The sequence below is a fragment of the Mus caroli genome, chromosome 14 (genome assembly GCF_900094665.2).
Source record: "Mus caroli chromosome 14, CAROLI_EIJ_v1.1, whole genome shotgun sequence".
Classification (NCBI taxonomy): Eukaryota; Metazoa; Chordata; class Mammalia; order Rodentia; family Muridae; genus Mus; species Mus caroli.
The window spans coordinates 47,631,325-47,644,588 of record NC_034583.1 but is presented as its reverse complement, the minus strand read 5'-3'; the positions used below and the strand labels follow the sequence as shown (position 1 = coordinate 47,644,588).

The 13,264-nt window shown below is 44.5% G+C and overlaps 1 protein-coding gene across 1 annotated transcript in view; it reads right to left on the bottom strand.

The window, feature by feature from the left end:
* Positions 1-481: 481 nt before the first annotated feature.
* Positions 482-13,264, bottom strand: part of Atp12a (ATPase H+/K+ transporting non-gastric alpha2 subunit) — a 23,515-nt gene continuing 10,732 nt past the window's right edge. Inside the window, exons 12-23 of the mRNA XM_021181608.2 lie at positions 10,615-10,807; positions 8,945-9,120; positions 8,174-8,310; positions 6,400-6,550; positions 4,801-4,969; positions 4,554-4,708; positions 3,112-3,235; positions 2,776-2,921; positions 2,050-2,183; positions 1,776-1,877; positions 1,294-1,385; positions 482-1,136 (exon numbers count right to left, since the gene is read on the bottom strand). Of these exons, the coding sequence (XP_021037267.1) occupies positions 1,108-1,136; positions 1,294-1,385; positions 1,776-1,877; positions 2,050-2,183; positions 2,776-2,921; positions 3,112-3,235; positions 4,554-4,708; positions 4,801-4,969; positions 6,400-6,550; positions 8,174-8,310; positions 8,945-9,120; positions 10,615-10,807 (1,608 nt within the window). The 3' untranslated portion in view covers positions 482-1,107. The remainder of the gene's footprint in view (positions 1,137-1,293; positions 1,386-1,775; positions 1,878-2,049; positions 2,184-2,775; positions 2,922-3,111; positions 3,236-4,553; positions 4,709-4,800; positions 4,970-6,399; positions 6,551-8,173; positions 8,311-8,944; positions 9,121-10,614; positions 10,808-13,264) is intronic.

Here is a 13,264-nt window from a genome sequence, read left to right as displayed (position 1 = left end):
CACTTCCTTCAAGCTCTTAAGTGTGCCCCCTGAGCACACATGGTCCTCAGTCTCCTGTTCCCTTTTCCAGAGCTGTAGCCCAAAGCCAGCCACAATAGCAGCAGATACCCCATGCCACGGAAAAGGCTGCAGTGTCGGGAAGGCCACTGTATAGAAGAAGCTTAAACAGAACGCCACAGATCCCATCAAATCAGCATGCAATAGGCAGGTTTGCCAAACCATCATTCTCTAATGTGCTGCTGCCCAAAAGAAGCCTGGCTGAGGGATTGTGAGGAAAGAGTTCAAGAGGAAAGCTTTATGCTTGCAGATTATCCACAGGCAAAATAGGAGAAAGAACAAAACCCTCCAACCAACCCACCAAATCCACAAGGACAACAACAAATCCCAAAGCAAAACGGAAATAGCATTTCCTCTTCTTGTGCCCTGTGTGCTGCACTCTGGAAACACCCTCAGATTATAATGCCACAATGACACTTGGCTGTAGAAAACATCTTTTACTTAAAAACAAGGCTTCACTGGACCTGTCAACATAGTCATACATGCCACACATGAATACATCTAACGGTTACAACACAAAACATGACTGACATACAATGATTGCTGGCGAGGGCTCGGCAATGTTTTCCTAGAAATAAATATTAGCACTTAAGTCACTGGTACTCTTTGCTGAGGTTAAACTCCAGCAAACAAAAAGTTCATTTGGTGGATTTAGGGGGTCTGCTGGGTCTCTGTGAGGGTAAGAAAGTAAGGCCTGAGGAATCACAGCCTAGCTTAAGGCAGACCCCAGCACACGCCTTGGGCACACAAGGGTATTTAACACAGTGACCTTTATATACGTATAAATATATTCTTCCCTGTGCTGATATCTGAACTTCACATAATTTAAAATAAGGAGGCAGACATAGAGATGAAAATTCTATATAAATGGTTAAATCTCAAGCTTTAAAATACAAAAGCTAAGTATGCTTCACACAGTATTCTGTAGAAAAGTCTCTCTTGTATGGGGTTCGGTAGCATTCACATTGTGCAGAGATCTCCTGAGGAATAGCCAGACATGAAGAAGAACATCTCTGATATGCCACTGGGAGACCTGTGAGTGACATGGTCTTAATAATACATGTTCTTGTCCCACCAGCCTGTGGAGGCAGAAAAAGGTAAATCAGAAATAGAGAACCAGTGAGAGGCAGGACACAAGCACCAGAAATCACAGTGCTGGACAGGGTGGGGTGGGGTGAGGGTGGTGTGGGCACAGCTGGAAAAATAAAAATTAAGTTTATTTATATCATTACTCACTTCCAGGGTAGAGCCGGATGAACAACTTCCGCATCTCGTCATACACCCAAATCAAAATGGCGTGCGGGACAGCCACAAACCAGTACTGAGCCCTGGAAACAACAGAGGAACGTGAGGTTTGTCCAAAGAGATAGCCCAGACCCTGGTCAAGGGTGGAGACAGGGGTGGAAGCTCTCTCTTAGTTTTCCCTGCCTCAATAGACATAACATATGTGTTACATCACACAGCACAGGCCTGCCAAGGTCCTTACTTAACCCACGCTGGGCCTGCTAAAAGCAGCCTGGGTCTTTGAGGGAGCCTGCTGGATGAGAGTGGTGATGGTCCAGTTAGGACTGGAAGATGGGTTTCCATAGCTTGGGATCCATTTAATCTCTTTGGGAAGACTGGAGGAAGAGCCTGTGGAAACCCTAGTGTTTATTCCAGTTATGATAGCTCAGAAGAGAAGCCAGCTTCACGCTTGGTGCCACTGAAGGTCAACTCACCTGAGCATGGTAAAGCTCAGAGCTGTGACACTCCCGAGACCATAGGAGAGGATCAATGCAACGATGATCTGTGAGATGATCCCCACCCAGATGACTTTGTTTCTGCAACACACACAAAAGCAAACAGATGCTGAATTTCCAAGGCCATGCACCCAACAGACCATGCCACAGGCCAAGCCAACACCTCATATATTATAGGTATGGACTGTTAGAGGGTCCTGAGACCTTTGCTATACATCCCCATGTGACAGGTTGAGGTTAGGCATGGAGGTACCTGAAGAGCCCCTGCTGGAAGATGGAATTCCTCCGGGTTTTCCTGATGATAAGATCTGCAATTTGTTGCACCATGATGGCAACAAAGAAAGCCGTTGAGCCTGTCCATTCCAGGTATTTTCTCTGATACCTCGTCTGTCAAGAGGAAGAGGCAAATGAGACCCTGGTGGAAACCTGACCCTCTCTTTCCACTTCACCTAGATTAAAGGTAGACTATATCCTTGTGTTTAGAAAGACATTCTTTTAAAACAGATGATAAGGGGAAAGACATTAACTTATATTGCCCCATTGTGGCTGTTGGCTTACTTCCACTTCCACTACAGTTGTTGAACTAACGCAAAAGGTGAGTTTGAGAGGCTAGTGAGATGGCTCAGTGGTTAAGAGCACTGACTGCTCTTCCAGAGATGCTGAGATCAATTCTGAGCAACCACATGGTGGCTCAGAACCATCTATAGGGGGATCTGAAACCCTCTTCTGGTATGCAGATGTATATGCCAATAGAGTACTCATACATTAAATAAATTTTTAAAAAAGTGAGTTTGAGAGATGAGGCTGTTTTCTCAAAAGCCAAGTCACTATTACCAGGGGGTCTTCCAGACTTAGTAACTGAGAAGCATCCAAGATTGCCTCATCAAGACCATTCAGGTAAGTGGTTTTCTGACATCATGGATAGGCAGTGAGAAGAGAGGAGGACCAGGTGGTGCTGGCCTGAGAACTCTTGACTTACCCATTCTTGCCCGTAGCTATCTTCCAAGTCATTTATGTCATCTGTTTCCCATGATACCCTCAGGTTGATGAGAGAGGTGGGCCAAAAGCCCTGCTGTGCATAGACAGTGAAATAGACGAGGAAACCTCCCAGGGCTTGCATGAGACCTGAAAGAGTGACGGGTACAGATGTGAGTGCTATGCTGGGCCCAGAGAGCTGCCCAGTTCTTGTGCTTCTCTGGGTCATCCTCCCATGCTGCCTAGGACTGGAATGAGTTCTTTGGGAGAGATCTTATATAGTGAGGCATGGGTGTGTGTGTGTGGGGGGGTGACCAACGATGCTACACCCTCCTCATACCAATGTGAAGGTAAGAGTAGATGGCCAGCTGCTTGTTCACCAGTCTGTCTTTCTTCTTGTGGCGAGGTTTCCTATTCATAATGTCACTTTCTGCTTTCTCATAGGCCAAGGCAATGGAGGGGATCTAGAGAAGGAAAGACCCCATGAAACCAAATTCTGGAAGGCAGAGCAATGGCAAGCAAGGGTGGGCCAGAGTAAGGGTGGGAGTAGGTGATGGAGATGGGAAATGGGTATTTCCAGGTGCAGATAACAAGGGTGCATTGTTTATATGGGATTTAAAAACACCCATCTTTAAAAATCAGTCTGCTTTTTAAAAGTACCATGCTCTGGCAATTCTAAATAGGGCTCATTATTGCTTTATTTAGAATTTTTTTTAATTTTTATTTTTTTCCACCATAAATAAGCCACCACTTATGGCATAAACCACCACCCTTCCCCTTTGGCATGCAGCTAGACTACAACTCAATGTTGTACAACAGTGGTACTCTCACTGGTCCTGCCATTAAGAAAGCCCCTAAAAGCCCCTATCCTTACATTCAGACTTCCCAATTTGGGAGGTCTGGCCTAGGCTAGAGATTTTGTATTTCAAAACTGGTCTACACTTGGAGAATCATTGCGGGATGAGAAAATGATAATGTGTAGAAATTCCTGGAATATTGGACTATGAATACATTCTGTTTAGGAAGGGTATCTCAGATGTAATGATAAAGCATCTTTTATTTTCACCATAAAGCAGGGATCAGACCTAGAGGCTACACAAAAGTGAGGAAAGAGGCCATGCTCAGGGCCACCTGAGTACTGTGACTTCAGATTGCTCTCTGTTGGGTTTCTTCTCCTTGGCCTGGGTAAGCCAGAGCCATATAGGGGCTGTAAGATGGTGCAGTCTTAGGTGGGTGACTATGGGAAATAACAACAAAAATCTGACAAACTCAGACAAACACACACAAAATACCCCTCATTGCAAGAGCCAGCCCCAACTAAACAACAAAAACCAAACCCAATATTTCATTCTGTGTTTAGCTAGGCAGTTCCAAACCATAGTTCTCTAACGTAACACGGGTGACTGTGGGGCCATCACTTTAAGGCACCAATCTTCCCCAGAGCATGGTTGTGTGGTCAGTTCTCCAAACAATGGGAGATGAAACTGATGATGGTATAGTCTTTGAGAAGTCAAAACATGTCTTTAGACTGAAAAAAATTTAAGTGCTGGAGATCACGCCCACTTCGTAAAAATCTTCTCATGGAGTAAAATGGTTTCGTTTCCAAACACTTGACAGATATCTCTAGTCCACTGCTAGGAAGCATGGTCTATGGACCAGAAGGGTAAATGTCACCTGGGAGCTCACTAGAGGTGGAGAAATGACCAATGATACAGAAGGCTCTTGGCAGCAATAGCAATTTATATCCTTGGGGCCATTATCAGATCATTTAGTACCACTTACAATGTCTGTGCCCAGGTCGATGAATAGGATAGTGATGGTGCCAATAGGCAGGGGGAGCCCAGCAACAATGTAGATCAAAAAAGGACAGAGCTCAGCGATGTTCTTTGTCAGGGTGTAAGCAATGGTCTTCTTCAGGTTGTCGAAGATCAGGCGACCTAGAGATGATATATGTCTCTTTATAGGACTTGCTTCTGGTCTCCCAGGAAACCTGGCTTCCAGGAAGATACTACCCCAAGACCCCACTCACCTTCCTCCACCCCTGTGACTATAGATGCAAAGTTGTCATCTAGCAAGACCATGTCAGCTGCATTCTTAGCAGCATCAGAACCTGCTATCCCCATAGCAATCCCGATGTCTGCCTTCTTTAATGCTGGAGAGTCGTTCACTCCATCACCCGTCACAGCAACAACTGCATCCTGTGGAGACCCAGTGGGAAAACAGGAATGAGGCAGATAGACCACAGGCCCACCAGGAAGCATACCCCTATTCCTTCTGTCTTGAGGCTGGAGAACTACTAGAGTCATAAGGATCTCTTTGGGGAGAAAAGAAAGACAATCTTAGAAGAAAGAATAAGAAGCTCTGACACAGACATATGCAAAGGAAGAAGTTAAAACAAAAACTCCAGTGCTTATTCCCAAGAAAAAGAGGTGTTTCATGGAGTCAGCCTTCCATATTGATGGGTTCTCAACCTACAGATTCTACTGTCCATACAGACAAATTGTGAAAAGCAAAAGAGAGCTGTCTGTGGTGGTATATGCTTATACTTTACAGTACCTGGAAAATTGAGGCAGGAGGATCATGAGTTTGAAGCCAGCCTGACATACACAGGAAAACCATGACTCAATAAACAAAGGTAGAGGAGAGAGAGAGAGAGAGAGAGAGAGAGAGAGAGAGAGAGAGAGAGAGAGAGAGAGAGAGAAGAAAATATTGAAAAAAGAAAATTGCCTCTAAAGTGAACATGCACAGATTTTCTTGACATTATTTCTCTCAAACAATATGGAATATCAGATATTTATGCAGCATTGACAATATATTTGGTATTATGAGTCATCTGGAGATGAATTTTTAAAAAAGATTTATTTTTTAATTATATATAAGTACACTGTAGCTGTCTTCAGACACTCAAGAAGAGGGTGTCAGATCTCATTACAGCCACCATGTGGTTGCTGGGATTTGAACTCAGGACCTTCAGAAGAGCAGTCAGTGCTCTTAACCACTGAGCCATCTCTCCAGCCCCCTGGAGATGATTTAAATGTGAAATGTGAGTACTTTTTATACGAACATTCATCAGTTTTAGAGATGGGACTGGAGTGGTGGTGTGCTTTGTACTTGTAGGTATTCCAGAAACTCCTTCCCCATAGTCAGCAAGGGATGGCCATTTCTTATTCCTCACTTCAGCCATTGTTTGTATTTACTTATAGAAAGCCTTTCTAGGGCTGGAGAGATGGCTCAGCAGTTAAGAGCACTGATTGCTCTTCCAGTGGTCCTGAGTTCAATTTCTAGCAACCACATGGTGGCTCACAACCATTTGTAATGGGGTCTGATGCCCTCTTCTGGTGTGTCTGAATCCAGCTACAGTGTNCTCATATACATAAAATAAATAAATCTTTAAAAAACAAAACAAAACAAAAGAAAGCCTTTCTATATCTATACACTACCACAGTCACAAGTGTCTGAGTGGCTTCTTCACCACGGCCTATGTTCTTGTGACAAAATAACAACAGACAATGTGTGACTCTGTGGTACTCTCAAAGACAAACAGAACTTCAGTCCTTCCAACGTATACTCCATGTTTCCCAGTGGCTAGGCAGGCCTTCCAGTTCTCTGGGAGCTGCTGCTGACCCACCTGCCTCTGACAGCCCTCTACAATGATCAACTTCTGCTGGGGTGATGTCCGGGCAAACACAATTTCTTGGTAGTTGATTAAAAGCTCATCCAGTTGTTCTGGGGTCATGTCCTTCAGTTCCATGCCAGTCACCACAGCAGCTTTCGCTTCTCTAAAAGGGCCAGAGGGAACAGGATGAAGCCAAAGGCCAGGTCATCTAGTGAAACAATTCTGAGCATGGTTTCTATGTCAAGATGTTAGCTGAGGCTCAAACAGGAGACCATTTCCTGTTGTCCTATGACCATGGGAATAAAATGTCAACTAGCCTTTTCCTTCCAGAGATGGGCAAGCACCCTGGGTCAAGATAAGAAGGAAACACATTTCTTTCCTTCTTATAGCTGCCTGAATGTGTAGTTATGTAGGTGATTATGAAGCCAGAGCTGACGAAGCAAATAAATAAAAAGTATTGACAAAAAGTGTGCATTTGTGCTGGGGATGTAGTGTGGCTTTGTGATAGAGGACTAGGCTAGATTGGACAAAGTGAACAAACAAGCAAGCAAAATAAATAAATAAATAAATAAACAAACAATCCATTTCACTCCTGGGCAACATGGTGGTGACTGGCATGAAATGTGTCATCTTATTAGTGACCATTCTAAACATATAAACCGGCCCCAGCCATGGATTTTTTCATAGGGCTGTTTATTTATACAAAGGAGTGATAACAAGTCGAGGTTTGCCAACTGTGCCCAGAGGCTCTCACTACCTGGTAACCATTTATCACCTGGCAGTCATGTGTTCCTATGAAGCATGAGTGCCTGGGCAATCTTGGTCATTGTTCTTTCCCTTCTCCCAGATTCATGAGAGAAGATCCCTACTCAACCCACCATTCTGAAGTCTCTGATTCTTTATGTCATTCAAAGTCTAGGCAGCTCCTCCCCTGTGCATCTCCTCATTAAATCTGTTGTATTTTCCATCTCCTTGGCTAGATGGTAGGTTCCCCACAGGTGGGGACGGTACCTACTCTAGTGTCTGATATAAAGCCTGGCATATAACTGGAAGGCCACGGTGAGATTGAAAGAATTGATGGACAAATGAATAAAAGAATGATAGGTGGATGGAGAGCAGGCAGACATGATTAAAAGAATAAAGCTTCCATTCTACTTGATAAGTAGAAAAAGAGAGTCTGTTTGCATGACTCCATGTTATGAAGTCAACTGAATACATAAATAGATGCCTAAGAAGCTCACTGGCAGGGGGTGGTATGAGTGAAACCAGAATGATTCTCAGTATCCTTAATTCTACAACGGGGTCCCTCGCAGGTAATTTCATCTCCTCTTTATATTATTTTGTCTAAGCTGGGCAAGAGGTTTCCAGAGCTGCTGTCCTGTGCTGCATAATATTTCCAATCAATCATGCAGGACCCATAAGAGCATCTTGCCTGGTGATATTATCTTAATTGCTCTAAACACACTCTTGGATGTTCACTCAACAATAGAACTACACTTTCTATAGGGCATGGTCTATTGTTAAGCTACAGCCAAATTCACTTCATTGAATTTTAAAATCCCAGGGAAGGGTATTCATGTGCTTGGCCTGTACCAGATACTCAATAAAGTTTTCAGTGAATGAATGAATGTAAATTATAAATCAAGCCAGCACAGCTCAACCCTGGGAAGGTGTTAGCCAGAGGATAGTTTATCCCCACTAGTGAAGCTCTTCAGAGTCAACGGGGCCCAGTGTGTAAGAACTCGACCTTCTGCCCCAGAAGGGCCCCAGTTGGTTCTGTGGCTACCTTTTGTTGACTTGCTCCACAGCGATGTTGCGGCGTTTTGCGATGTCTTCCACTGTCTCATTGTTGGCTGATATGATTCCTACACTCTTGGCAATAGCTTTGGCTGTGATAGGGTGATCACCTGTGACCATGATAACCTAGAACACAGACAACAGAAACTCATGGGTAGTGAGGGGCTTTGCTGGCTAAGTAAAGGGGCCTATAGATGTCTTCTAGTCGTGCGCTGCTCTAACAGTCCTAATGCTAACACAGAGGGGAAATTCATGTTGGACTTCCATATCATGAAGACAAATGGATTATGGAAAATAGAGTACTAAAACCTTTTATTAACTATCCTAGTCTAGGGCAGTGGTTCTCAACCCTTTAGGATATGTAAATATCCTTCGTATCTGATATTTACAATACAATTTATAGTAGTAGCAAAATTACAGTTATGGAGTAGCAAGGAGAACATTTTATGGTTGGGGAGTCACAACACGAGAAACTGTATTAAAGGGACAAAGCATAGAAAGGTTGAGAACTACTGCCCTGGGGCAATATAATGTCTAATTCATGGCCCCAGCAAGTTCTTCTCACTGTAGGGACGGCATTGGCTCATCCCACATACATTGCTTGCTTTTGAGGACAGTTACCCCAATCTCAGCAGTATAAAAGAAGAGGTCTAAAATGGAAATGATGATGTGCACGTGAATATAACTGAAGACTGACGCTGTGCTCTGAGGATTGTTCTTAAAAACGGAGAGAACCCAGAGAGAGGAAAATAGCACTCACCTTGATCCCCGCACTCCGACATTTGGAGACCGCATCTGGCACGGTAGACCGAGGAGGGTCAATCATGGACAGAAGCCCCACAAAGCAGAGATTGGAAGTGGGAAAGTTTATGGAGTCTACATCAAATGTGTAGCTTTGGGGAAACTTATCTGCTGGCAAGTAGAGGTGACAGAAACCTGGAAGAGAAAAGCACTTTGGGGTAAGTGAAAGCAGGATTTTTTAAGAAATGCAGGAAAAGAATCAGGAGATGGTTGTGTGGCATGGTGGGGGGGGATGCTTAACATATGGGAGGTACTAGGCAGGAGCTGCTGGGTACGAGCATTGTCTGCAGTCTCTGGGGTTGAGGTCAAAGGCATTCCTGTGTCTGGTAGCCCTCCACGATCATGTGCCTTCCATCAGTTTTTATATCACATAATCTCCAGCGTGGCTCACTGCTTCTCACGTTTCAGTAAGCAGGCGAGAGATCAAACAGGAGGTTCCTAGAGTGACTCTAGTCACATGGAGGCTAATCTTTTGTTGTGGGTTGTGTAGCGTGTGTTTAAATCATTAGCATCTCATTTATGCATCTTATCTGCTGTACAAGCTCAAATAGCCTGTGGAAACACACATTCCGCAGATTCCGAGTATAGTGGTAAGTAAGCACTTCCATGGCGTTTAATGAACCTTATCATCAGCCATGGGCTGTGACATCATCACTCTGTAACTCCGAATAGGTGCCGTTCGGTCAACTCATGGTTCCGACAGTGGAACACACTAACCCATCGCACCACTTCAGAGATGGTGTTTCTAAAGTTCCTTCCATCTCTAACATGCCCTGTCTCAGTTCCCTAGTTACCTTTCCCCTGCTGGTAAAATGAGATAAGCAATCCTTTCTGAAGTCACCATTCCCTTCTAAGAAGTCGCAGCGTCTCAACACTTGCCTGGTAGAGTCCCCTTGCTTGACTCTTCTTCATACTCCACTACCTTGCTTGTATCACATACCCACCCTCTCCCTTGTTCAGTGAAATGAAAGCTGCCTCTTACTGAGACCAGTGTCTCTCCTCCCACTGCCTCCAGCCAGGATGATCCTTAACAAACCCTGAGTGTAACTCTAACCAGCTCATCCTTGTGGCAAAGCTTTCCGTATTCTCTCCAAACTGTAAGACAAAACGCCAGTTCCTCAGCAAATATTTAATTACTCTACGTCATGGCTTCAAGCTGTCGCCCCAGCTCTGTTTCCTGTACCTACTCCAGCTCACCCATCCTGTGACATTGCATGCACCACTTGCTTCACCATATGCATAAATCTCATCCCCTTTTTCTTCCTCTTGCTCTCTGCAGTTCTTTCACATGAATAATTTCCCTTGACCCACCCCATTCAAATTCTGCAACTGAAGGCCCTATTTTAAATGTGATTTCTTCTATAAAGTCTCTGTCTATGTCTGGAATCAACCCCATTCTCTTCAGCATTATCTCTTACATGCTTCTCTCTTGTTTATATATGCTTTTCTTTTTTCTTTTTTTTTTTTTTTCAGGGCTGGAGATTGAGCCCAGGACCTCACACATGTGAGGAAAATGCACCACCACTGAACTACACTCCAGCAGCCCCCATGTTCTTCTTTATATGATCCATGTGATGTCATGGCTTCTCTGCTGGCTAGTGGCACTTCTTTCATGGCTCTCACACTTACCCAACACACGCTCTCCCAGACCACCCAGCTCCATGTAGGCTGTGTGGAAGGCATCGGCAGAGCTCTTGTCCAGTGGCTGCTCCTGGCCGTTGATCATGATGGTGCTGCACTTCTCTAAGATCCTCTCGGGGGCCCCTTTCATCACCATGAGGAAGCGCTTGTCATTCGGGTCCTCGGTCTCATGAATGGAGAGCTGGGAGGGCATGTATTGGGCAGGTTAGCAATGGCATCTTATCCATGGTTCTTCCGATTAGCAACAGGGCAAGCAGGGGGGGCATTGTTTTCTTGCTATTTGCCCTCAGAGGATAAAAGAGGAGGAAGAATCATGACACTCCCAAGCGTAGCCTGTCTTTTGGTGTTATAACTAATTAAAAGACTAGATTTGGGTGATCCAGAAGGACATGGTGAGCTGGAACCCACACTAGGTACAGCTTGTGTTTCAGACACTGGACCTTTAAAGCCCTTTGAGGAGGCCAGGTGTGCTCATGTTTGAGTAAGCTATGGACAATGGTGTTGCAAGAGTTGGGAATAGACGAGTCCTTGTCTCACTTCTCCCTCCTAGTGGTGAGCAGCCATATTTTGTATGTGCTTGTTAACACACACACACACACACACACACACACACACACACACCACGTCATGTGCACCTGCACACAGATGTGCATCTTGGTTTTTGAGGACCTCTCATTGGCTTGGAGTTGACCCACTGGCTAGGCTGGTTGGCCAGGAAATTCCAGACATTTGTCTGTCTCTGCCTCCCAGACCCAGCTTTTCACATGGGTCCTGTAGATCAAACTTGGGTCCTTGTATTTGCCAGGCAAGCACTTTGCTGACTTAGACATCTCCCCAGCCTTGAATAGCCATTTGTAAATGCTGAGCTGCCAAGGTCAGTAGGGATTCCTGTGCCTCCCTGACTCAGGATGGATCTAGTTTTACTATCTGGATATAACGGGAGATGGTGGAAATATAGAGAAGAAGGCACCGTTAAAAGAAGCCATTTCCCCTTCTCCTTCTCCTCCTTCTTCTAAATAGCTTAATAGGAATTACACTCAGAGCTGTGTAAATGCAAGGCAAACTCTCTACCATTGAATCAGAAGCTTCAGGCCGCGAAGCTTTTGAAATCTTTTTTGGAGAAAATAAGATATACAGAAAATTGTCACCGCTTCGGGATTAACAGTTGATTCAAATCAGTAGTTGCTAGTCCCTAATAGAGGGGTTAGAGAAGGGACTGAAGGAGTTGAAGGGGTTTGCAACCCCATAGGAAGAACAACAATATCAACCAACCAGACCCCCCAGAACTCCCAGGGACTAAGCCATCAACAAAGGAGTACACATGGCTGCAGCTGCATATGGAGCAGAGGATGGCCTTGTCATGCATCAATGGGAGGAGAGAAGGTCCTATGAAGGCTGGATAGCTGCTCCAGTGTAGCGGAATCGAGGGTGGGGAGGTGGGAGTGGGTGGGTGGGTGGAGGAACACCCTCATAGAAGCAGGGGGAGGGAGGATGTGATAGGGTGTTTTTGAGAGGGAGGGAAACCAAAAAAAGGGATAACATTTGAAATGTAAATAAAGAAAATATCCAATAAAAAGTAATAGAAAGAAAAGAGGTTTGTCAGGTTTTTTGTTTGTTTGTTTTTTTGTGACCAAGAAAAAACATCAAGTCAACCAATTAAATCAAAACTTAACTCAACCCAACCTAACCCTAACGAAAGCGCCTCCTGTGCTCTCCTTTTTTGAATGGCAGGGCAGAGCTCAGTGGCAGAGTTTGCCTAGCACACGTGAGACCCCATGGTTCAATCCCCAGCACCACCAAGAAAAAGCTCTAGAGTGAGGTGTGCTGGCATCACCTACCATGGCTGCATTTATTATTCAAAGCCCAAGTCACACCCCTCATTCTTAGCCTGGCACTCTGCAGGAAATGCCATCTGCAGTAGGAAACTGGGCAGACAAGTTATGGGTCGGAACTGGAGAGGACAGTCATGATCGGTTGCTGCCATTGTTGGAGCGATTCAAGGCTGCTAGGCAATGATGGCCATGCTCTTCCTGAACAGCAAGTAGAAGGGAGGCCCCTACCAATGCCATATATAATGGAAGTAAAACATAATTTGTCTGGTTCTCAGAACTTGCCTCCTTCAAGGGCAGTCTCAGGCAAATTTTCTTTATGTGGCTTGCACGACATTTCTGCATCTGTGAGGTAACTGTATAGATTTTAGTGACTGTCGAAACTGGTCACTGTGAGACTATGATCACAATACATTCTAAGGGTTTCTAATTCCTATTCTATATATTTGGATTCACTGGTCTTACCTCACAGGTCTGTTACAAGGATTAAGTGAGATAAAACTAGATAAAGTGCCTGGTTTATATAGTTGGTTCTTCTATCCTTAGGAGATTGGCGCCAGAGCCCAAGAATATTAAAATCTAAGATGCCCCTCATGCTCATTATAGTACAGGACATAGTATTTGCACAGGAGCTAGGCACATTTTCCATAATCCTTAAATAACCTACTTAATATGCCAGTGCTATGTAAACAGAGAGTGTTCCAAATCTGTCTGTCTGTCCCTGTGTGAGCACACATGTAGGACATATGGATTGTTCTTAGGAGCAGACCCTAAGAAGTTCTTTTCTTTTCTTTTCTTTTTTTTTTTTT